Below are 25,862 nucleotides of genomic sequence, written 5' to 3' on the forward strand. Positions count from 1 at the left end.
CTTATCTGGTGTAAACGGGACAGTTCTGTTAGGCTTTGTGAACATTGGGAGTTTCTGCCCTGGATCTCTAGGAATACCTTCACAGACTGACTTCTGCTGTGCAGGAATCCTTCTTCCTCAGGATGGAAACTCCTGATCTAGGAAAGAAAAAAGGAAAGAAGAGAAGGCGAGGAGGAAGCAGGCATTTATAAAGCAACTACTGTGTGTTGAGGGCTAGGTTCTTTATTCCCTTAGGCCATCCTGATGTGCCATGAGGCTGCTCTATTATCCCCATTTTAGAGGTAAGTAAACAGGGGCTCAAAGAGGTTAAATAATGTGTTCCGAGTCAACAGCTAACCTGTGTCAGAATTTCTAGGTCTTCCGACTCTGAGCCTGGAGCACTGGTACCGGCACCTGCTGAGAGTAGGTCTGCACCAGCGCTCCTCGGCCCTCCTGAGCGCGGGGAGGCTGTGTCTGGCTGCATCCCCGGCACTCACCACAGTGCCCGGCGCCGAAGTCACATCGCACACAGGTGCGTAAAGGAAAGTCAGTCGGCAACGTCCCCACATTCGAGCTCCTTTAAACTCTTCTTCGCCACATGAAGACTGTGAGGCTCAAAGAGTTAGCTAAGTGACTCCCCCAAGGTCACACAGCGAGAACAGCTAGCAGTGGCTCTCAACCTTCTGGCCCTTTAAATACAGTTGCTCATGTTGTGACCCAACCATAAAATTATTTTCGTTGCTACTTCATAACTGTAATGTTGCTACTGTTATGAATCGTCATGTAAATATCCGATATGCAGGATGGTCTTAGGCGACCCCTGTGAAAGGGTCGTTCGACCTACAAAGGGGTCGCGACCCACAGGTTGAGGACCGCTGATAGAGGCTGGATTTGCATTCACTTCAGCATCCGGCCTCCTCTGCCGTCCTTTTCATTATTACTATTTTTTTTTTTCCTTTGCCTCTGCTCTGGGTCGGAGGCCTGGAAGCGGCCCCTCTAAACTACAGGGCCTTCCCGGCGCTGTCTCTCCCGCACACCCTCTCGCCTCCCTCTCCTCCCCTACCCCGCCTCCTCCAGCGCTCCGGCTGCCAGCCGCGCGGAGCCCCGAGCCGCCCCACCCACGGGCTCCCGTCCGCGAAGCCCCGCCCCCAAGGCGACGTCACGTGCCGCCCCATCCCCCCGCGCCTGCGCACCGCTTATTTCCCGCTGTCAGGATGAGGAGGCGGAGGTCGGCGCTCCGGTCCGTCTCTGCCCGCGGCTGTGGCGGCGCCGGCGGCTTCAGCCTTAGCGGTTCCTCCCTGGGCGGCGGCGGCGGCGGCTCGGTCGACGCCTCCTCCGCCAGCTGAGCCCTCGGGAGCCCGGGACGCCGCTTCCCCGCCCATCCCCTCCCTGAGGCCCGCCGCCTGGCCATGGCGCAGCCGGGCCCGGCTTCACAACCTGACGGTGAGGCGCCCACCATGGCAGGCGCGGCGGGCGCGGCCTGCCGGGAGCCGGTGTCGCGGTGGAACCTCCGGGCGGCGGGAAGGGTGCGCGCAGGCCCCGGGGGTGACCCCGCCGGGCAGGGGCGGCAGCGCGCGGGTTCCGGCGGCGCGGGCTGCGCGCGAAGGCGGTGCGGGGGGCCTGGGCGGCAGTCGCTGGGGAGGGGGCGGGAGGCGCCGGCGGCAGCGCTGGCGGAAGGCGGAGGCAAGGGCCTGGGGAGGCTGCGGGGTACCGGGCCGAAGCTGGGGAGCGTGGAGCGGGAGCTGCCCTGGGACAGCCGTGGGACCCGCACGTGGGTTCTGCCCCTGGGGAGGATGGGAATCGGGAACTTGCTATATTCGTTAAGGGGGTAAAAAAAAATCTTAGTGGTGGTGGTGTGGCCTCCTCCCTCCCCCAATCTCTGCTGACCGAGCGCTTTGCAACCAGTTTTGTGATAAAACTAGTTGGGATCAGTAACTGGATTTAGTATTTTTCCTTGAGAGCCAGGGTGGTTTCATGGTTAAGTCCAAAGGACCTGGATCCTTCGCTCACAAGTTCTGGGCAAAATTCTTAGCTTCTTTGAACGTCAGTATTGTCGCTGAATGAAAAGATGTGAATTCATGCCTTGATCTCTTATCTCTAAGGACGGCAACATGTACGTATGTAGAGCGAGGGCATTATTGTCGGGGTGTTGAGGAGTACGGTGGTGGAGAATGCGTAAGTGTCTTCTGCAGCTCATAGTCCTCGGGGGGAAAAAGGCTCCCATCCTTAAATACTCTGAGTTGGTTGTCAGAGACCTTCGCGACCTTCTGGCAAGTGGACTGAGCTCCGCTTCAGAGATTGACCACATCCTTGCAGGATTTTATTACCTGGAGTTACCTTTGGGAAGAATGTGCTTTGTCTTTGACAAAGTCCTTCTGTAAGTAGTTGAGAAAGTTCTTCCAGCTAGGTAGGTGTGCTTCTATAATCGGCGTGTACCAAGCTGCTGTTGCTGCTGCTGTGTTTTTGTTTTTGTTTTTTGTACGAAGCTTCTTTAAATGTGAGTGAAATGTTGGGATACGGTGCTGGGCACATAGTAGCCACTTAAAACTTGGCCTTTGCCTCGTTCTTAAAATAACTTTTTGTGAAAACCTTACTCTGCTGCTTGCTTTTGGGGAACCTGAAACAATGTTATAATGTTATCAGATTTAAAGGCTGACTGCTTTCTTGGAAGTATGCTTTAACGCCCCTGTTAGCCTCTAGTTTTAGGTTTTGTTAGTTGCCGGAGGAGAGATGTCAGTACCCTCACCTGTGGTTGTATAAGGGTCTGCCTGCTGTTTTCCTTCCAGCAGAGAAGGGAGGCGTTTCTGTTTATCTGGCAGAAAGCAGAAACACGTGTTTTCAAGCTGCATTTTAATTCTCACCTTTTGCATTTGGTGTCAGGGAAGAAAACTGCATTTTCCACAAACCCCTCTTTGTTACTGCAGACAGGGGCAGAATACAGAGAGCTCCAGTGACTTCTGGTTCTGATCTGGAGTGGTAGGTATACTTAGCTGGTTGCTGCCATCTCTTGAGTTGCATGGAAACAAACTCTAGGGCAGCTCAGGTGACATGACAGTCTGGAATCAAAATCCCCTGCCTCTGTCGAGATGTGAAATGGTCTTCCTTGTTAATAGGCAGACGTGACTAAGCACTTGAAATCGGCTAGGAAAATTCACTTTAGGAAATCTTGTATTCTTAGTGCAGGTTCCCTATTTTTTCAAATCCTGTGACTCAAGGATGAGATTTAGTTTGCATAGATTGCAGTATTTATTTTCAATTAGTGTAGTAAATGAGCAGCCACAGCTACTGTGTACAAAAGGAGATAGAATTTGGTATATTTGAGTGCTTTGTGTCAGTATCTTCTTAGAAATGTTCTTGGGGATTAGACTTAATATAGATTACTTCTTGACACTTTAGCTTTAAGCACACTAGAATTACCTAGCTCACTGATTAAAAAAAAATACAGAATTCTTTTAGTCAAACTGATGGTAAAAGATAACTGTTAATTTTGCTTTGATCCCATTTTAGAAGCAGTTGTCTTTTATGTTAATATTGTTTTCTTTTTAAAATTATTCAATTACAGTTAACATACAATATTATATTAGTTTCAGGTGTACCACATAGTGATTAGACATTTATATAACTTACAAAGTAATCATCCTGGTAAGTCTAGTAGCCATGTGACACCATACATAGTTTTGTTTATACTGGCAGTTTGTACATTTTATTCTCTTCCCCTTTGTCACCCATCTCTCTAGCCTTGAATATTTTTTGGGGGGAGGTAGAGGGGATATCTTTGTTTTCTTGGAGATGTGGTAGACAAGAAAGGAATCCAGCCCTGGTTGGTGTGGCTCAGCCCTCATACTGAAGGGTGGTGTGTTCGATTCCTGTTGTAGGGCACATATCTGGGTTGCAGGCTTGATCCCCAGCTCTGGTTACCACATTACATTGATGTTTCTCTTTCCCTCCCTCCCTCCCTCCCTCCCTCCCTCCCTCCCTCCCTCCTCCCTCTCTCCCTCTCTCCCTCTCTCCCCTCTCCCCCTTTCCCTCTCCTTTCCTCTCTCATCCCCTCCCTCCCACTCTCTTTAAAAAACTAAAGGAAAAAATATCCTCTGGTGAGGATTAACAACAACAAAAAATAATCAATTAGTGTGTAATTGATAGGATGAAATGTAATAATTTTCTTTTTCTTAACTTTGATTTCTTATTTTTAAACTTTGTAAAAAGTATGTTTTTATTGATTTTTAGAGAGAGAGGAAGGGAAAGGGAAAAAGAGATAGAAACATCATTGATCGGCTGCCTCCTGCACACCCCCTACTGGGGATCAAGCCAGCAACTTGGGCATGTGCCCTTGATCAGAATCAAACCCAGGACCCTTCAGTCTGCAGGATGATCGATGCTCTATCCACTGATCCAAACTAGCTAGGGCAAGTTTTGTACTTTTTTGATGTAGCATATTGCTTTACTCATTTAGAATAAAGGTAATTTTAATAGCTAAACAAATTGTAGCTGATTATTCCATTTTACTTTGAGTATTTAAAGATTATATATAATGTTATTGTCTTCAAATTTTTATGTTTTAAAATCTAAGTTAAATTATATTTTAGAAGCCTTTGGTCTGATTTTACTTTATTTCTTTTTTATTTAAAAACACTTTCTTCTAAAAATCATGTATAAGAAGTATGTCTTCCATCTCTCAGAGGTAACCACTATTAAGTTTTTGTTCCTTCTGGACTTTTTTTTCTGTAGTTACACAGACATTCTACCTTTTCCTTCTGTCCTGAAATGGACATGGTTTACACCAGCAATTTTTAACCTTATTCATCTCCTGGCACATATAAACTAATCACTAAAATTCTGTGGCACACCACAAAATATATTTTTTGCTAATCTGACCATAAAAATTGGTATAATTTTGATTCATTCACACCAGAGGGCTATTGTTGTTTTGGCTGTTGTCATTTTTTAATTTATTTGACAATCAAAGAGAAAAGAGGTCAGTACCTCTGGCAAAGTAGTAAAGTACTGCATGTTTTAAAAATTATATGCCTCACCAATTGAAAATTGCTGGTTTACATACATAGATTTGCATCTTGTCTATTTTACTTCATAAATGTTAGAATTATTATATACTTATAAATGATTATGTGGCCAGGTAATGTATTATTTATTATTGTTGTTCCTATTTTATTGATGAAGAAACTGAAGCCCGGAGAAGTTAAGAATTATATAGCTAGGAGTGTGGGGAGCCAGAATTCAAATCCAGATCATCTGGATGTCAGGGTCCTCTGGTCTATTTACTAGATGATGGACTCCTTTTCAGGTCAGTGTTATAGGTCTGCCTCATTCTTGTTACAGAGTATGTCATCACATGCATGCACCATGCATAGTTTATTTGCCTGTTTCTCTATTGATGGACAGGTAGATTGCTGTAGATTTTTTCATTGTTTTATAAGCAGTGCTGGAATAGATATACTGTTACATATTTTGCAGGTACTCTTGCTTTTACCTCTATAAGAATACTGAATTAAAAGACAAGAGCTCTGAGTGGTTTAAACTTTAATAGCTATTGCTAGTTTACTTGCAAAAGAAGTATCAACTTACATACCTTCAACAGTATATGAGAGGGTGGATTTCCCCTACACACTTACAAGCAGTGGATAATGTCAGTTGTTTTAAATTTGTATTTTCTTTTCTTTTTTTTAAAAAAAATATATTTTATTGATTTTTACAGAGAGGAAGGGAGAAGGATAGAGAGTCAGAAACATCGATGAGAGAGAAACATCGATCAGCTGCCTCCTGTACACCCCCCACTGGGGATGTGCCCACAACCAAAGTACATGCCCTTGATTGGAATCGAACCTGGGACCCTTCAGTCCGCAGGCCGACACTCCATCCACTGAGCCAAACCGATCAGGGCTAAATTTTTATTTTCTGATGGATTAAGAAATGATATTCTTCAATTAACAAATAAATGTTTCTGTGTCTAGTCTGTGGCAAGCCCTATGCTAGGCTCTTAAAGTATAGTGACAAACAAAACTAAATCCAGTCCTGGTTCCTAGGTAGTGAATCAGTTGGCTATTAATTAGATAATGCCACAGAAATATATAAACTGTTCCACAAATACGCATATACTACTTGCCAGGCTCACTTCTAGGTATTTGGAATGCATTAGTGACAACGCAGATAATATATGACCCTGCCCTAGTGTGGGAGAAGCAGATATTAAGTAACAAACATAAGCAAATGATATGCATTGTTAAGTGATAAGTGCTATGGAAAAAAGAAATATGGAGCAAGGTAAAAGGAAGGATAGGCTGGTTTTAAATAGTGTGGTCAGAGTAGCTTAATGACAAAACGATATTTAAGCAAAGATTTGAAGGAGATAGAGGAGTTAGCTACAAGGATATCTGGAGGAAGAGTGTTCCAGACAGATCAATTTTTGCAAATGCGTTAAGGAAGATGTATATATTTGGGAATGACATGGAGTTCAGTGTGGCTGGAGTGAAGTTATAGGAATAGGGAGTTGGGTGGGGGAGTGGAATGGAGAGGAAGAGTAGCAGGATGTGAGGTGAGATAGTGGGGATGGGGTGGATCTTGTTGGGATCCCGTTGTAGCAAAAAAAAAAAAGTAAACATTGGCTTTTCTCTATGGGGAACCATTGAAAAGGTTTTGAGCAGAAGAGTGATGTGATCTGACTTATGTTTTTTAAAATGCACTGGTTGCTAGATTGGCAATAAAGGAAGCATTAATCCAGGAAAAAAACGAGGATTGGACCAAGGGTATATTACAGGAGATTATGTTCTGAAGATATGGCCAGTAAAATTTGGATTAGATTATGGGATACAAGAGAGAGGAGTCAAGGAACACTCAAAGGTTTCTGACCCGAGCAACTGGGAGAGGTACACATAGTATGAATGCCTGTAATTGAGGAGTTTGATCCATTTAGGGAGGCCGGGAAATGGTGAGGCAGTGGTCCTGGAGCTGAGAGCCAATGGTGAGCAGTAGCCCCACCCCCCTTTATTTTTTCTGGAAGAAGCAATTTGAGTAAAAGAACTCAAGAAATGTCTTTGTGACTGGGTAGAAAGAATGAGAGGGTGTGAAATATAGGTATGGGCTGGTCTGAGTGGGCTTTAGCCTTAGAGCTGTAGCGGAAGCCATTGAAGGGTTTTAAAACAAGTAGGTGGCCCTAGCTGCTTTGGCTCAGTGGTTAGAGTGTACACCCCCCCCCTCCCCCCCCCAGACTGAAGGGTTGAGGGTTCAATTCCGGTCAAGAGCACGTACCTCAGTTGGTGGCAGGCTCAATCCATGGCCCTGCTTGGGTCACGTGCGGAAGGTAACCAATAATGTGCCTTTCTCACATTAATGTTTATCTCTCTATATCTTTCCCGCTCCCACTCTCTCTAAAAAAATCAATGGAGAAAAATATCCTTAGCTGAGAATTTAGGGGGAAAAAAGCAAGTAGGTGACATGAAGGCTTTTTATTTTTATTTTTATTTTTTTTATTTTTATTTTTTTTTAATATATTTTATTGATTTTTTACAGAGAGAAAGGGAGAGAGATAGAGAGTTAGAAACATCGATGAGAGAGAAACATCGATTAGCTGCCTCCTGCACATCTCCTACTGGGGAGGTGCCCGCAACCCAGGTACATGCCCTTGACCGGAATCGAACCTGGGACCCTTCAGTCCGCAGGCCGACGCTCTATCCACTGAGCCAAACCGGTTTCGGCGGCTTTTTAATTTGTACTTCCCTGATAGTGATTTTATGCATTTTTCTTTTGTTGTGCAGAAAGCTTTAATTTTAATGTAGATCTGATCATTTTAAAAATTTATGGTTTTTGGGTTTCTGATCTTGCTTAGGAAGACCTCAAGTTCCATGTTTATATACTTAGAAAACCCTCATTTTTAAAAAAGGGGATATCTGTAATACTTTCAGCAATAGACATACATTTAAAAATATATATTTTTATTGATTTCAGAGAAGAAGGGAGAGGGAGAGATAGAAATATCAATATGAGAATTGATTGGCTGCCTCCTGCACGCCCCTACTGGGGATGAAGCCTTCAAACCAGGCATGTGCCCTTGACTGAAATTGAACCTGGGACCTTTCAGTTCCCAGGCCAACTCTCTATCCACTGAGCCAAACCAACTAGGGCAACATAAATTTTTTTTCAAGCCCTCACTTTCAACAATTTTATAGTTTTGTCATTTATATTATCTGGAATTTATTTATTTTAAATTTAAATAGGGGGAGTTTAATATAAAGAATTATTAACTAAACAAATTACCTAAGAGAAAAAGAAAACCCTAAAGAATACAGAAAAAGCAGGTATAAGGAGCAGTCACTACCAGTAGGGCTGAGGTAGACGAAGGTAGCAGTAGCTACATCTTCAAGAGGCCATTCTCAGAACTGAGGTCCAGACTTTTTTGGAGAGAGTGCACCTGTGGCCCTTTGAAGGGCAGAGTTCAGTTTGGCAGAACTTGCTGGAAAGCTGTTTTCTGGTTTGCTGAGGGAAGCTGCCTACATCTGGGAGTGACATGGGGGAATCTAGTTTTTCTTCCAAATAATCAATTTAAACACCATTTAGAAAATAATCCATGTATTTGCTTTGTTTATTATAACTTGATCAATCTCCCAACCATTAAACTTGCAGGTGCTTGATCCAAAACATAAAAGTACTGTGCTTCAAAAAAAATTTTTTTACTGAATTTATTGGGGTAACATTGGTTAATACAATTATATAGGTTTCAGGTGTACAGTTCTATAATTCATCATCTGTATATTGTGTGTTTACCACCCTAAGTCAAGTCTCCTCTCTGGTATTCACCATACTGTTATCTGTATCTATGAGGGTTTTGTATTTGTGGGTTTTTTGTTTTGTGTGTTTTTTTTTCTTCTTAATCCTTTCACCTTTTTCACCCAGCCTTCCAACACCCTTCCCCTCTAATGGCTGTCAGACTGTTTTCTGTATGAGTCTGCTTCTGTTTTGTTTCTTAGTTTATTTTGTTCACTAGATTCCACATACAAGTGAAATCATACAGTACTTGGCTTTCTCTGACTGGCTTATTTCACTTAGCAAATACTCTCCAGGTCCATCCATTAGGTACCCTAATGTGAACTGAGGTGCCTAGCTGTAGAAGATAGTTTTCCTCTATTTGAAGAGCTATGAAGGAAGGTACCGTTGTTCTGTTTTTCTCTTTAGATACCTGAATCTCTTCCAAGTGGTAGTCTGATTTCAGTTTGGATGTTTCTGGAGAGAAGGAACTCACTGTCTCCTAGTTTTGAATAGTTTAATATTTTATTTACCTTTTAATCAAGCGGAAACTTGCCTCACCAAAATTTCTACCCACTGGTTTTAGTTCTCTTCTCTAGGACCACACAGAGGAAATCTAAGGCATTCTTCTCCCTGTTGGTCTGAAGAAATTTGATGATAGCATTATGTCCTTCCTAAATATTCTTATTTTTCCTGTCATATGTTTGAATCTACTTAACATTCTTTTGATTCTCTTTGAGATAGATTCCAATTGTTAATGACTTTTGGTGGTACCTGATTCTTGCTAGGTGAATGTAACCTTTAGATAGTAGTACATGCAGAGCTATATCACTGAAAGGAATTCTAAAGACAGTTGTCTTCTTTCATTGTACAGATCAGGAAACTAGGGATTAAAGAGTGGAGACTTGGTCAGGTGGCTTGGTTGGTTGGAGCATCATTCCATGCACAGAAAGTTGTGGTTTCAATTTCTGGTCAGGGCACATACCTAGCTTGTGGGTTTGATCCCTGATTGGAGCACGTACAGGAGGCAGCTGATTGATGATCAATGTTTCTCTGTCACATCAATGTTTCTCTCCCCCTTCCTCTCTCTAAAATCAATAAAATGTATCTCCCCCCCCCCCACCCGAAACAAAACAAAACATATCCTCAGGTGAGGATTAAAAAAAAAGAAAAGGAAGTGATGTGTTGTAGCAGAGTCAGTGTTCCTTATGGAGCATAAAGTCTAGTGGTGAATACAGACAGATTCCATGAGGAAAGGGCATTTGTCTGGCTGATGATGGCATCCCCAGCACAGTGCTTACCATAGAATAAATAGGAGCTATAGGTATTTGTTGAAAGAAAGTCAGAGCACAACATGCAGTTACAATAATGTGGTAAGCTCTTCCCCGTTCACGATATTTGACAAAATGTAGTAGGAACATTTTCAATCATTCAGGAAGTATAGTTAACATAGGGACCCTCCATTCTACCCTCACTGCACCCTAGTTATATCAGAGAAAGTGGCATTTGAATAGAGCCTAGAGAGTTGTGTAGAATTTTTGACAGGTGGAATTGGAGCCTTGGAGAAAGGCATTAGAGGAGATCGAGAATCTTTGCATGGTGTGGATTGAGTATATGCAGTGTGAGGTGAGGTTTGTGTTCAGAGTCAAGTTAGGAAAGGGGGATTAAGATTGAATGGTGGAAAGCTTTGCTGCCAGCAAAGGAGTTTGGGTTTTTCTAGATGATGTGGCTAGGTCTGTGGTTTGGTTTTAAGGCAGAAGGCTAGTTAAGGAGATTGGTTAGGCTATTACTGTGGCTCAGGAAAGAGATGATGGGATTATAATGTATGTCAACAGGAATGGAGGAAAGGAAATACAGTTAATAGATGTTAGGAATACTGTGTTAAAATAGCAACTTGCTGAGCATTTGGTTTGGGGAGCAGGCAGGAGAGAAACAGGATTCTGGGAATGTAGATGCAGTTTACCAATGTAGGCAACTAGTAAGAGGGAGGATTTAGTAGTAGAAAGTGGTAAATTTGGTTTTGGTATGTTGATATGGAGAAGTGGCACGGGGATACCCAGTAGATAGCTGGAGATACAGGCCTGGAGCTCAAGGAGGAAATCAGTGGTGTAGATACACTTTTGGTAGTCAGATGCTTAGAAATCATCCAGGTTGAACACTGCTCGTTGCTTATGCTTATTGCATGATAGGCCTTGTGTTTGTAATTTTACAACAAAAGTGCAGGCTATGAGGAAGGCCATAGATAAAACTAACGGATTGGGTGAGGAAGAGGAAACCAATGATTAATCATAAAAATGGAGAGCTAGGAGGAAAATTAGTGTTAGAAGTCAGTATTAGGGCAAGTTTGAAGGAGGAGGGAGATGATCACCAGTACTAAATGCTACAGAGAAGTCAGATGAAAGCAAGTGGTCATTGGAGTCAGCAACTAAGTGATCATCAGGACCTCTAAGAAGAGTTTCAGTAAGGAAGAAGTAAAATAGGTAGAGGCAGATGTATAGACGGAATTTTAAAGTCATGGTGATACACATACGAGTGGGGCACTCACTTGAGAGGGATGATAAGAGTTGTGACAGAGTGTGTGCTTGTGTGTGTATATGTTTTAAGAATAGAGATTTAAATAATTGTAGATGCTGGAAGAATTGCTGATGGAAAGGGAGAGCTTAAAGATACCAAGATCTCTGAGGAATTGAGAGCAGGTAAGATGGATCAGGAGCTTGAGTGTTAAGAGAAGAGATAGAGATCTCATCCTTCAAAACAGAGGGAAAAAGAAAAGTATAAGTGAGAGAAAGGTAGAGAACATTCTGAGGTAGAAGAGAAACTGACTAAATATATATGTAGCTTTCATTCTCTTATTCATTTATTCAACATTTATGATTTGAGTATGAATTGTGAACAAGTCAGACAAGGAACCTGTCCTCATGGGAGGTAGTAGTTTTAAGATCTTTATTGCAGTCAGGTAGATTAGGTTGTTTATACTTACCTGGGTTCTTCATCTTAACAACAGAACACAGAAAATAATTGGGCTATTTTCCCAGTTATCCAAAAGATGATATAGCTAATACCATTCTAGATGCAGGGGAGAGGGTAATTCATTATATACATTGATGTAGGAGTTGAGTTAGGAATCCAGCTTTGACTGTTTTTAAATGGCTAGTCAGATGTTCTTGTACCATGTATTGAGTAATCCATTTTTCTCCATTGATTTTGAAATGCCACCATTTATTATATGCCAACTATCCAGTTCTGGATTGTATTTTGTTCAATTGATTTATCTATTCTAGTGTCATACTACATGGTTAAAATTACTGTTTCTTTCTACTTTCTAAGGTTTTAGTATTTTAAAGAATCAGGAACCCTTCATTTTCCAGAATTTTCTTAGTTATTCTTAGGTATGTATGTATTCAGATAAAATTTGGAATGATGACATTAAGTCTGCCCACCATCCTTAACTCCTCTTCCCCCCACCTGCCCCGTGCAAAAAAAAAAAAAAAAAAAAGGCCTTGCCCAGCTAGTATGGCTCAGTGGTTGAGCATTGACCTATGAACCAGGAGGTCATGCACGGTTTGATTCCCTGTCAAGGCACATGCCCAGGTTGTGGGCTCAATCCCCAGTAGGGTGCCTGCAGGAGGCAACCAATCATTGATTCTCCCTCATCATTGATGTTTCTCTCTCTCTCCCCCTCTTCCTTCCTCTCTGAAATAAATAAATAAATATTTTTTTAAAAAGATCTTAAAAACACACACACACACAAACCCTCATTGATTGAGTTTATAAATTAGGAGAACGTATAACAAACATCTTTACCAGAAAAGTGCCTTACAGCACTTGAAATGCATTAATTATCTTATCCTCCAAAGTCTTTGAGGGTGGTATTATTTCTGTTTCATAATTAAAATAAAAGTTGAATAATTTGCCCAGGATCCAGGTCCCTGTGACTATTTTCATTTCATTGAACTGCCTCTCGGGTTACTTTTAGTGAAGTAAACTTTTAAGTCATTAAAAATGGGCAAAATTAAAGCAAAACTCCAAGTTTCTTATTTGATCATGAAGTCCAAAGAAGTGTAACGAAAGCTGAATTAATCCATACTTACACCCATCATTTTAGGGTATTTCTGGTCTACAAATAAAAAAATTTGAGTATTTTAGTTCCTACAAGTAAAGACCTAATGCTCTAATAACTAGAGCAGCCGTGGGTAAACTACGGCCCCGCGGGCCGGATCCGGCCCGTTTGAAATGAATAAAACTAAAAAAAAAAAAAGACCGTACCCTTTTATGTAATGATGTTTACTTTGAATTTATATTAGTTCACATAAACACTCCATCCATGCTTTTGTTCCGGCCCTTCGGTCCAGTTTAAGAACCCATTGTGGCCCTTGAGTCAAAAAGTTTGCCCACCCCTGTTCTAGTACATAGTTAGATTTGATTTGCTAATGTTTAAAACATTTTTGGGGGTCATTATATTCATAAGTGAGATTGGCCTATAGTTTTCCATTTTGATACTACCTTGGTTTTTTTGTATCTTTTTAAAAATGTACATTTTTATTGGTTTCAGAGAGGAAGGGAGAGATAGAGATAGAAACATCAATGATGAGAGAGAATCATTGATAGGTTGCCTCCTGCATTGCCCCATACTGGGGATTGAGCCCACAACCTGGGCATGTGCCCTTGACTAGAATTGAACCCGGGACCCTTCAGTACACAGGCCGATGCTCTATCCACTGAGCCAAACCAGCTAGGGCGGTTTTTTGTATCTTGATTATACTAGCCTGATAAAAATAAATTGGGAAATATTCCATTCCATCTTTTATTATGCTGAGAGAGTTTAAATAGTATAGGAAATATTTATTCCTGGTAGATTTGATAAAATTTATGTTCTCTTTCAAGTTTCATCTTGAAACTTCTATAGATATTTCATAATTGTTTTTGTCATTTTAAATTGTTAGATACTGGCTTGTTTTCTGGAATTTTAGCTAATATTACAGTTAACATTCTTGCAATTAAATTTTTGTACATATCCATGATTCTTTAGGATAAATTCTTGGTTGTGAAATCGGCTTGGTTAAAGAGTAGTCAAAATTTTAAGGCTTTTGCTTTTGATTATCACCTGGTCATATGTCTTGAAATATACACTGGATTTGTTTTAGTCAAATATGGTAAGGTGATAGACACAAAGACAATTCCCTTTGAAAGAAGAGTTTGTTATTTGCAGTTCCCAAGAGAAGTGAGCATGTTGCACTATGAAGAGTCACATGGGGAAGCACCAGGGCTGATTAGGAGGCAGAAGCTCAGGGATAGCATGGCTCAGCTTTTATTTTGGTTTCCATGGGAAGGAATAGATAGGGCAGCAGTTTGAGCAAGGAATAGCTTGAGCAAATTTGGGATTGTATAGTTTGAGTAATGTTGGTGGGCTCTGGTCTATAGGGGTCATGGCTAGTTGTCTGATACCTTGCCCTGGGGTGACTTAGGGCAGGGAAAATGTTGGCTTGGTGTGTGAGAGTTAGATAAAAGAGGTGGTTGGAGTTTGGACTTTGGATTGGTTAGTTTGTATATGACAGCCATGTTCCTGGGTGAATTTATTATCTTTTGGAATTAGTTAGCCCTTAGAGGAGCACTCTCTTGCTATCCAGCAGGGCCCCATGATGTCAAAGCATCATAAAATATAGAAAAAAAACCCCATTAATAAACAGTCCTTTAAAATTGTAGTACTTTGCCCTCCTACTAGCATGTATGAGCATGCCAACCCTACATAGTGGTATCTTTAAGTTTTAAAAAATCCATTAAAAAGTTGGCTAATTTGGTGAGCAAAAAGTCATGTTTAGATTTTCATTTTTAAAAATTTCTGTTGGAATTTGGAGTTCTTCTGCAAATGATTTGTCTTATAAAGTTTGTCTTTTTTTTTTCATATTTAGCAGCTTTTTGTACAAGGGCATTACTCCAACAAGATTGGTGGGTTTTTTGTTTTGTTTTACTTTGTGGGTTTTTTGGTTTTTTTTTTAAATGAAATTTTGTTGCCATAAAGTTGAATTAGTTTGCCAAGTGGTCATAGGAAAATAAGTAATGGGATTGTGAGGTGGTGGTGGTGGTGGGGTGTTAATGTGGGCATGGCCCCTATCACCTGATTTGACTGTACAATTGATAGAAACATTACAGATCTGTGGACCATGTTTACTCCTGCAAGAGCCTTAAGATTGTGCAGAAGACACTTGTGGATAAATTCCTTCCTCTTTATTCCCACAACCAGTGTATTTCTTGTTTGGTGAAATGAAATTGAAAGCCTTTTTGTTTGACAGTTGAGTGATCTGGTTGGATTTGGAACAAGAAACCAAATTATTTTCTTTCGCTCAGTCTTTCCTCATTAAAAAAAAGTTTTTTAAACTTGGACTGGAAAACACCCATGACTATTTTAGTTTCAGTTTTTAAATAGTTTTGATAGGGCTGCTGTGTCTTTGCTGTATTTTTCCAATATGTAAATTAAACTTCCTCTTTGTGTGATTGAGAGTATTGAAAAGAACCTAAGCAGTGGTACCTAAACACATGCTAAGTGATCATCTCAAGCTGTTGCAGAGCTTTAGGAATTCAATAGCGATTTGAACTAGGTGAATCTCAGAATTTTAGCACTGTAAGGGACTTTTTTTTCTCTCCCACCTTCTAGTCTATTATTCTATATCAGAAGTTCTCAACGCTATCAGTTTATAACGGGTTTCTCATTTTTGTCACTATTGACATCTTGGGCCGGGTAATTCTTGGTTGTGGAAGGCTGTCCTGTAGGATGTTTAGCAGCATCTCTGTCTCACTAAGATGCCAGTATCCCTTCTTGTGGTTGTGACAACCAAAAATATCTCCAAACAGTGCCAAATGTTGCCTGGGTAGCAGAATCACCCCCTCGTTGAGAACCACTGGTTTAAAACAAAATACTTGAGAAGCTCCTTTACCATTTTGATAAAATTATACACATGACTAAAAAAGCAAATCTAACAGTATAATGCCCTTCTATAAAGGAAAAAAATTTATAATTAAGTAATACGTGTTGCAACATATAAATGAACAGTGCAACTAAATAAAAGAACACCCCTAGGGGGTTGTGCTGCGCCTGCTTATGTGATGCCTAAAATCTCCTATACTTATCTTCTCTACTAAATACTTATAATCACAGGGATATCTGCCGAGGCCTTGGAGCCAGGCAGGTTAGTATTTGAATCCAATTATTAGCTGTGTAACAATAGGCAGATTACTTAATCTCTCAGAGAATATTTTGCCATCTATAACTGGGGATGATAATGCCTACTTTATGATCTGTTTTGAAATTTTAATGAGTCAGTGCATACAATAACTTACCTAATACTTCATGAAGAGCTATATGTGGGTTATTTAATCCTTGCTATACTCCTAGAAGGTAGTATATTATTCTAGTCCCCATTTTTACAGATGTAGAGAAGGAACCAGTTTATAAGTAGGAGAGCTGGGATTCAAACCCTAATTTAATTCTAGAGCCTTTTCTTTAAACAATTATGCTATACTATTTCCGATATAATGCCTGATAAATAGGTAAATACTTAATTGTTAGCTCCTTTTATTCCTTATTTCATTTTTTTCTAGCTTTGAGACTCCCCTATCTCCAATATATATATTTTTAATACATATTTTTATTCATTTCAGAGAGGAAGTGAGTAGGAGAGAGAGATAGAAACTTCTGCCTCTTGCAGGCCCCACATTGGGGAACGAGCCTGTAACCTGGGCGTGTGCCCTGACTGGTTATTGAACTGGGGACCTCCTGGTTCATAGGTCGACTCTCAACCACTGAGCTATGTTGGCCATGCCCTTCCTCCAGTATTAACATCAGTGCTCTGTCCTTGAAATTTTTTACTTGTTGGTTTCTGATGTCCCCTTGGCACTGGGCGCTGGCAGCAGGTGTGAGTACCGGGCGGGACTGTGGCATGTGGGAGCAAATAATTTTCAGTAACCACCAGAGGCTCGCCCCGATGACAGTGACTGGCACCCCGCCTTGGTCTGGCACCCCCGCTCACCTGCTCCACCATCCTGCTGTGGCCGACACCCACCATGTTCCGTGCTCTGCCGCCTGCTGTCAGTGCCTGCCATGTTCCGCGTGTGCCCCCTGGTAGTCAGCACATGTCATATCGACCGGTTGTTCAATTGTTCTGCCGTTTAGTCTATTTGCATATTAGGGTTTTATATATCTAGACTAGAAGAAGATAGATGGTACATCTGTCAAAATTAATGAACTAATGATACAGTATTCCTAACTAAAGTCCATAGTTTATTCAGGTTTCCTTAGATTTTTCTTAATGTCCTTTTTTCTTTTTCTAGATTTAGTCATCATGTCAACCTAGGCTCCTCTAGACTGTGACAATTTTTTTCACTCTGTTTTTGATGAATTTTCTTGTTTTAAGGATTACTGGTCAGGTATTTTGGAGACTGTCCCTCTCAATTGAAATCTGTCTATGTTTTTCTTATGATCAGGCTAGGATTGTGGGTTTTGAGAAGACCACACAGGTAAAGTGCCATTTTCTTTGCATCATATCAAGTATTGTCAGTATTTTCACCCTTACTGAGGGTAATGTTTGTTACAGTTTCAAGAACTGTAAAGTGTCTCCCCCCTCCCCTTTTGTATGTGTGTGACATACTATATTCTTTGGAAGGAAATCAATCAAGTTGATTGTAAGCAGATTTTTTTCCAGAGTGTTTCCTATTTTCTACCCCGTGATAATCCCTTGGGGTTTTTTTTTGTTTGTTTGTTGTTGTTTTTTTACAGTAATGTCTACTGCCCTATGAGCAGTCTTTAAGAAAATGCTGATGGGAGTGACAGTATAGTTATGTTTCACTTTGGGTTCTTTGTTGCAAACAATTTGTTCTGGTTTAAGCATAAAAGGAATTTTTTGGGTATTAAATGTCTTACAGAGTTATTGGGAGGTCAGGGAGAAATAGATTCTAGGCCATTGGTTTTCAAATTTTAGCATGCATGTAAGGGGCTTGTTAAAACACATTTCTGGGTCCTACACCCAGAAATTCAAGGAAGTCTGATATAGGACCCGAGATTGAACTTCTAACAAGTTTCCAGGTGAGGTTAGTGATTCTGTGGTCTCAGACCCACACTTTGAGAAACACTGCTCTCCTTGGCTAAATTTTGAAGAATACTCAAAAGTTGCCACAGAATTGGCCTGATAGGAAACTGTTTGCTCTGATGCTAATGAGCAGATGGAGCTCCACTTTAATACAGTTGCCATTGCTGCTTACACTGATGCCATTTCTGCTTCAGGAACTGGACTTGAAACCACTGGGAAGTCACTTTTTGCCTTAAAGCAGGGAAAATTCAACTTTGTTTCTTTATACTGCTCAATTCTGCATTGAAGTTGCATTTGTTGGAGAAGCTTAGGTGACATGATGGCATTTTGATTTTAAGAGATATTGGGAAGCCCTGCCAGAGTGGCTCAGTTGGTTGACTATCATCCTTTGCTGGTTGGATTCTGGGTCAGGGCACATCCGGAAGGCAGCAGATTGAGGTTTATCCCTCTCTTCCTCCCTCTAAGTATGTGAGGATTAAAAAAAATTTTTTAATGCTTTTTAAAAAAAGATACTGGGAATCTGTTTGACTTCTATATTTAGAAAGCTGCAACTCATAAAATAGAAGTATCTTAAAATGTTGAAAGACTATTCAAAAGATGGTGGGCAGACAAGGATTTGATAGTTGTCTGTAGAGGACATAAAGTGTTTCCACCAGGATGTAAATTTTTGTACTACTTCCTTCATCACAAAATATCAGCTGAACGGAGCAGTGTGCTTAGTGTCTTAGTTGATTGTACATTCTGACACAAGCTCTTTATCTCATTAGACCAGTAACAAACAGTCTGCATATTACATTAGAGTAGCACTCTTCTACTGTAAAAGCACAGGGAGAAGGGGGAGAAGGGAATCTAGGTTTTAAGATGCCTGATTTTAAGGTCTCAGCTGTGAAGTATGGTGATACTTGAAGCAGTCTGGCAACTTGGGAAAAAGAGAGAGTGTAAGAGAAGTAGAGGGGAAAATGAGGGCTCAAAATATGTAGGGTACCAAATAAGCCCTTCAAAACAGTGCTATCCAATAGAACTGTAACATGATCCAAAGAATACAATTAAAAATTTTCTAGAAGCCTTTTTGAAAAAATAAAATAAATACAAACCAAAACAAAAACCTCCAAATAGAAAAACAAGTAAAATAAATTTTTAAAAATAACAGCTTTATTGATATTTCATTTACACACTATCAAGTTCACCCTTTTAAATTATGTAGTTCAATGGTTTTTAGAATATCCACAGATCTGTGCATCCATCACCACTAAATCCGGAACATTTTTATCACCCCCAAAAGAATCCCTCCCCATTCCGTTCCTCCCTCCCCGAGCCCCTGGCAATCACTAATCTTACTCATAGTCTCTCTGGATTTTCCTTTTCTGGACATTACATGTAAATGGAATCATGCAATATGTAGCCTTTGGTGTCTGGTTTCAGGTAGCATAATGTTTTCAAGGTCCATCCATTTTGTAACATGTATCAGTACTTCATTCCTATTTATGGATAAATATTTTTCTATTGTATGAATATACACCACACTTTGTCCAGTCATCATTTGTGAATATTTGGGTTTCCTTTTTTAGGTTATTATGAATCATGTTGCTATGATCATTTGTATATAACTTTCTGTGGAGATTAAATTTAATAATGCATTTTATTTACCCTAGTATATTCCAGATATTATAATTTCTACTAGATAGGGGCCCAGTGCACAAATTCATGCACCTTGAAAGGAATTGTGGGCCATGAGGCTGCAGTGGGCACAGGGGCAGGTCTCTGCCCATCCTCCATGCCCCTGTCCGGCCCCTCCTGCTGTGGCCCCCAGTTCCCTTGTCTGCTGGCAGCCCCATTCCTGCTGCCGACGCTCCCATATTCTGACAGTGCCGGCCCCGCTTGCACCCACTGAAGGCAGGGCTGGCATCAGCAGCAGGTGCAAGCGTGGCCAACGCCGTCAGCAGGTGCAAGCAGCAGCTGCTGCCCAGATCGCCCCTCAGGAGCAGGGGGAGGTAGAGAAGCCCTCAGGGGCGATCAGGGCCAGCAGCGGGTGTGAGCAGTGGCTCTGGCACCAGCTGTGGGTGCGAGCGGGGCTGTCTCCGGCAGTGGGTGTGAGAGGCAGTTGCCGGCCCCGGTTGCCCCTCAGGGGCAGGGGTAGGTGGAGAAGCTCTGAGGGGCGATTGGGGCCGGCAGCCGCAGCTCGCACCCGCTGACAGTGCCAAGCGAGTGGGGCCGGCGCCAGCAGCAGGTGCAAGTGTTGGGCAGGACCGTGGTGCGTAGGAGCAAAGAATTTTCAGTAACCACTAGAGGCTTGCCCTGATGACAGTGACCGGCACCCAGCCTTGGTCTGTCGCCCCCGCTCACCTGTTCTACCATGCTGCCGTGGCCAAAGCCCGCCATGTTTTGCACATGCCTCCTGGTGGTCAGCGCATGTCATAGTGACTGGTTGTTTGGTTGTTCCGCCGTTCTATTTGCATATTAGCCTTTTATTATATAGGATATGTGATCACTGCAAAAATTATTGAGATATTCTACATTTTTTTGAAGAAAAGTCTTCAAACCCATATATATTTCATATTTAACAGCATATCTCAGTTAAGACAGCCACATTTCAGGTGTTCAATAGCCTCATGAGGCAAGTGGCTACCATATTGGAAAGCAAAACCCAAAAAAACAACTCAAGGGGACAACTATGCTATATGGAGAAAATTCCAGCTTTCCCCAGGTCAGAGATGTTTGCTTGCTGGCTCCTAGATATCCTTGCTCCCTTTGCCTTTCATGTTTCCAATAGAATACTCTTCTCTCCTTTACTTCTTCAAATCCTTGCTATCTTTTAAAATCCTGATTTATATTCCTCTTCATTGGTGGGTTTTAATTATTCTAGTTCAGTTTTTTGTTTATTTATTTAGTAAGTGTTCATTGAACACATACCCATGTGCCAACCACAGTTCTAGATGTTGGAAATGTAGCATTGAGCAGGATACATAAAGTCTCTGTTTTCATTGAGTGTATACTTTAGTAAAAAGCAATATTTAAATATTAAAATATTCAGAGAAATAATTTCAGGTAGTGACAGGTGCTATGAGGAAATGACTTCTGCTATTGGTAGGCACAGAGTTATACTTGTAATTTTAAACTCGTACCTCAATAAAGCTGATTCAAAAGTAATTTACACTAAAATTTACTAATTTTAAGCACATATATATATACATATATATACACACACACATATATATGTATACATATATATATGTATCTCCATGATTTTTTGTGAGCATACATAGTTTTGTAAGCATCAGTAGTATTGTGTTATAGAATGTTTTACTTCCAAAAGTTCTTTTTATGCCCCTTTGTGGTTCTCTCCACTTCTGGGCAAGTGCTGATCTGCTTTCTGTCATTATAGTTTTGCCTTTTCTAGAAATTTATGTAAGTGGAATCATACTTTTTGTATATGGTTTCTTTCACTTAACATATGCTCTTGAGATTTATCCATGTTATTGCATATATTAATTGCTCATTCCTTTTTGTTGACAAATAGTATTCCATTGTGTGGATATACCATAATATGTTAATTTATAATGAGCATTTGGATTATTTCTAATATTTGGCTAAGTAAAGGTGCTGTGAGCTTCTGTGTACAAGTCTTTGTGTAAAAATATTTTTCCACTTACAGGATTGCTGGATCTCATGATGTGTTTATAGGAAACAGCCAAACTGTTTTCCAAAGTGGTTGTACTATTTTGCATTCCCATCAGCAGCCTTACCAACACTTGGTAAATTTAAGCACAAAGCAAGAATTAAATTTAATTTCATGTTTAGTGAATTCTTAGAGTTCCAAGCCAGTAATATGTAAGTTATACTTATGAATGCCAGTAAAGTTATAGGCAGAAAACTGAATTGGTTTGGCTATTTCCTTAAGTAAGCCTGATATTTTAAGTTTTGAATAGCCTTCTTTATAGTTGTAAGGGGGGAACTAAAATATTAATAGCTAGAAAAATATATCTGCTAATCAGTCCAGTGGTAGTCATACTTTTTCATCTGTATTATATGGTGTTTGAAATACTTGGGAAGTAGAATAACACCAGTTTGTATAAATTGAATAGATAACAGTCCATTTTTACAATCATGTATACTTATATCAGCTGTTGAACACAAACTTTTGATAGTTATGATAATTGGACTAAATGTAATCAGAAACTATATACTAGTATAGTTGGCTTATTTCTGAAGTTATCCTTGTTTGGCAACTATTTGAGACTTTTTTCAGGGTTCATATTTTCAACATACATTCCACATGGAAATTATATATAGCTTTATAGTCTTAAAAGAATATAGGAATAGAGTGTGGAATATAGCTTATGCATTGCTTACTGAACATTCACTGAAATCTCCGTTCTTTTGTTACTTCTGTATTTTTTACCTTTTCTCAAAGTTTTGTTTACCTGTTTGTCTTAATTGATAACTTTGCTTGAATACAATTTTTGGAACATTTAAAAATATATATTATTAAGCAAGTGGTATATGAGCATTTTAGGAAATAAAGTGATTTTGTAGTTAGCATTAGAAAGAATCTGTGGAACAAATTGAGCCAAATGAAGATCTCCATTTTTAGCAGAATTATGAACCTAAAACTTTAAATTCTGAAGTAGTTGATAATAACTATCATTTGAGAGCTTATTATATGAGTTGCTTTTATATAATGCTAATTCTGATTTTCATAGTATGTGATAGTCTGCAAAATGGTATTATTTTTATTTTAATATAGAAATACTGGTAAGGTTTAAACTGTTTGCCCCAGTTTATATAACAAAAGCTGTGTTTGAGTTGAAGCACAAGTTTCTGACTCCAGAATTATGGATAGCTTATTTTTGAATTTTAACACATTGTATGCGGGAAACATATTTATACGTTTTACGTTGACTGGTAGTAGAGCAGCACGGGACAACGTATTAATATGTTTTTTATAGACTAGCGGTAGAATGCGGGTAACGTATAAATACATAAACTAAAGTTATCGTAATTTTACTGAACATTGCCATTTGTGCAAAAAATTAGCAAAAATGGCCCGCGCCACCTGTTAGCGCGTGATAAAAACTACCCGCAAACAATGTGTTAATGAGGCATTTTACTATACTGTTAATGAAATCATGGATAAAATGAAGAAATGTGACTTGATACTAAAGATAGTTGGAATGAATTTGTAACGAATAGAGTAATCTATATATATAAAAGGCTAATATGCAGTGTCCCCTCGGAAATTTGACCAGGAGACCAGTTCAATTGCTTGCTATGATGTGTGCTGACCACCAGGGGTCAGTGTGGAATGAAGGAAGGCCCCAGCCGGCAGCCAGAAGGCCTCTATCAGCCCTGATAGTCATCCAGGCCTAGGGACCCTACCTGTGCACGAATTTCTTTCACTGGGTCTCTAGTCTAATTATCAATGTCAGTCTCCACTGAGATCTCAGGTGATATATATACCAAAGGGCTCTATGATTAGTTCTAATTTAAAACTTTGTTTAAATAAAACTCTGCAACCTGGCTAAAATTGCATCAAGTATAGGTTGAAGGGAACATTGGCTTAATTGTAGTTCAAGAATTAAAAATAGTGTTAGATTATGTGAATGTTATGGGCTAAGAATGACAATATGGGGGTGTGGCCAAAAAGAGCTTGGGCATGTTTACAGTATATTAAGAGTATAGCCCTCAGATAATGTTTCTATTAGACTCTATGCTAGTATTGTATTAGGATTAGAATGTCCTGTTTTATGTAGAATTTGGCTACTTGTAGTATGCTGGGAGAGCAACTGAGCTAATGAAGAATTTGGAAAATATTAGAGGGTTAGAAGGGATTTCTTTTGGAGAAGAAAGGAGAGGACAGTGTGGGATGTCAGATATTAGAACCCCTCCCCCCCCCAAATTCTATAGGGCAGAACTAAGACATCTAGGGAAGCCGATTTAGGGTTGTGCTACTAAAAGTAGACTTTTCTAACAGATGACTAGTTATCCAAGGGATTGGGTGAATAATCTAAAATCTCTAACAGTGGAATTGGCTGCCCCATGAGGCTGTGAACTAAGTTATTTGATTTATGTTCATGTCGAAGCCAATATGTCTGTGATATTGTAGGAATGGATTCCTGCATGAGTTAGTAATTGGTGGTTTTAAAACTATTTTGACCTCTCTTCACAGTAAGAAACACTTTTTTCATTGCAACCCAGCATAAATGTGTGAGTACAGATTTCCCCTGCTATCTGAAAGTAGAGATTTCCTGTGAAACCTTTCGTAAGCTGAAATGGCATAAAGTGAAGAAGTAGTTATCAGTATTAGTTTATATAAAATTTTGTTGAATGTTCTCACACCCAAAAGATAACCTACTAAATCATATCAAGTAACATATAAAACATAAAATAACATAGCATATAGTAAAAGCAGTGTCACTCACACTGTGCCTCTATAACAGCTACCTGCAAAACAAACAATGAACACTTTTTTTTTTTTTGCCTTTTTTCCTAAAAGTGAAAATTCTCTTGGTTAGTGAAAATAGGTAGTACTAATGTAGGCCTTTCATAAAAGCAGAGCAGCATAAGATGAACTTTCGAAAAGTGGGGGTGTGTGTGGAGGGGGCACCTGTGTCTGAAATACAAATTTCATGAAATAACATACCCATATTAAAGGTGTTGCAGATATTTTCTGTTATATTTCACTATTGTTAAAAGGCAGATTGTTAATCACTAAATTGGTTTAACAACTCAGTTTGAAATACACTGGACTAGAATAGAATAATCTAAAATCCTTGCAACACTATGATCCTGTGATTGTCCCTACTCAAGTAATGGTGAAATGATGCAGTTTCTTAAAATTGCTAAAGTCAGATGTTTTGGGGAGTACATAGAGTGAAATGGGATTAAATAAAGTAAAATGATAGTTTTCTGTTGTACTAAAGAATTTGATTATCTTTGTGTTATAGAAAAAGTGATTCCTAAATGCCATATCTATATGTTCTAATATTATAAAGTGATTGGTAATGTTAATGCAAGTACCTGCATACGGATTGCAGTTTTTCTGTGATGGATATTCCTGCCAGCCCCACCCACTATATTTTCTCCTATCCCCTTCTGTGAGTCATGTTAAGTAATTATGGATTTATTTAAATATTAGATTAAATAACTCACAATGAAGTGTGTAGATTTACTGCAAATGATAATCATTTAGCCCAGCTGGCATGGCTCAGTGGTTGAGCGTTGACCTATGAACTGGGAGTTCATGGTTCGATTCCGGGTTGTGCAGGCTCAATCTCCAGTGTGGGACGTGCAGGAGGCAGCCGATCAATGAATCTCACTCATCATTGATGTTTCTATTTCTCTCCCTCTCCCTTCCTCTCTGAAATCAATAAAAACATATTAAAAATCATTATCATCATCATCATTTTTAGTAATTCCTTAAAGAAGCTGGCCACTGGTTTTTAGAGCACTATAAGAAGGCTAGCCGGAAGGCCACTTCTGAAACAGAAGAGATTATGTTTTTAAGAAGATCAATCTTTTAGCAAATTGCTTGCCCTAGGAAAATATAAGTGTAATTTTTAAAATGATTATTTATTATTTTAAAATATTTTAAGACCACTGAAGTAAATTATGTGTACTTTTTATGAGCAGAATGATTCATGTGGAGCAATAAGATAAAATTGTAATCATTATTACTAAAAAAATGAAGCACTTTATTACATTTAATCTAAATCCAATCAATGTAATTTATTTTTTTAATTACCCCTGGATTCAAAGAGGCCACCACTCAGTATAATTTGTCATAGTCTTTCCCGTCTTTTTTCTGTGTTATTTTTTAATGGTTCATGTTTTTTTAATGGTGCATATACTTTTGTATCTTGTTCTTTGGAGTTAATGTGATTTTTATGGCTTGATAGTTTTCCAATGGGTAGGTGTAACTACCATATTTAAAAGTATCATTTTAAAACCCAGTGATATACAAGTTAAGACTTCTGAGTTTTAGGAACTATTCAGATTCTTTTGTTCCACTAGAGTTATATTTTCTATTTGTTATTGTTGCTTGAAATGGGT

The 25,862-nt window shown here is 39.7% G+C and overlaps 1 protein-coding gene across 5 annotated transcripts in view; it reads left to right on the forward strand.

Annotated features, from left to right (window-relative positions):
* Positions 1–1,187: 1,187 nt before the first annotated feature.
* Positions 1,188–25,862, forward strand: part of RABEP1 (rabaptin, RAB GTPase binding effector protein 1) — a 109,126-nt gene continuing 84,451 nt past the window's right edge. The window contains exon 1 of one of the 5 annotated variants that reach the window (XM_036341165.1): positions 1,188–1,422. In XM_036341165.1, coding sequence (XP_036197058.1) covers positions 1,389–1,422 — 34 coding nt within the window. In that variant the 5' untranslated portion in view covers positions 1,188–1,388. Of the gene's footprint in view, positions 1,423–5,250; positions 5,282–14,645; positions 14,680–25,862 lie in introns of those variants that run through there. The other 4 variants (XM_036341161.1, XM_036341164.1, XM_036341162.1 and 1 more) reach the window with 4 other exon arrangements.

The sequence above is a fragment of the Myotis myotis genome, unplaced genomic scaffold (assembly GCF_014108235.1).
Source record: "Myotis myotis isolate mMyoMyo1 unplaced genomic scaffold, mMyoMyo1.p scaffold_m19_p_17, whole genome shotgun sequence".
NCBI lineage: Eukaryota > Metazoa > Chordata > Mammalia > Chiroptera > Vespertilionidae > Myotis > Myotis myotis.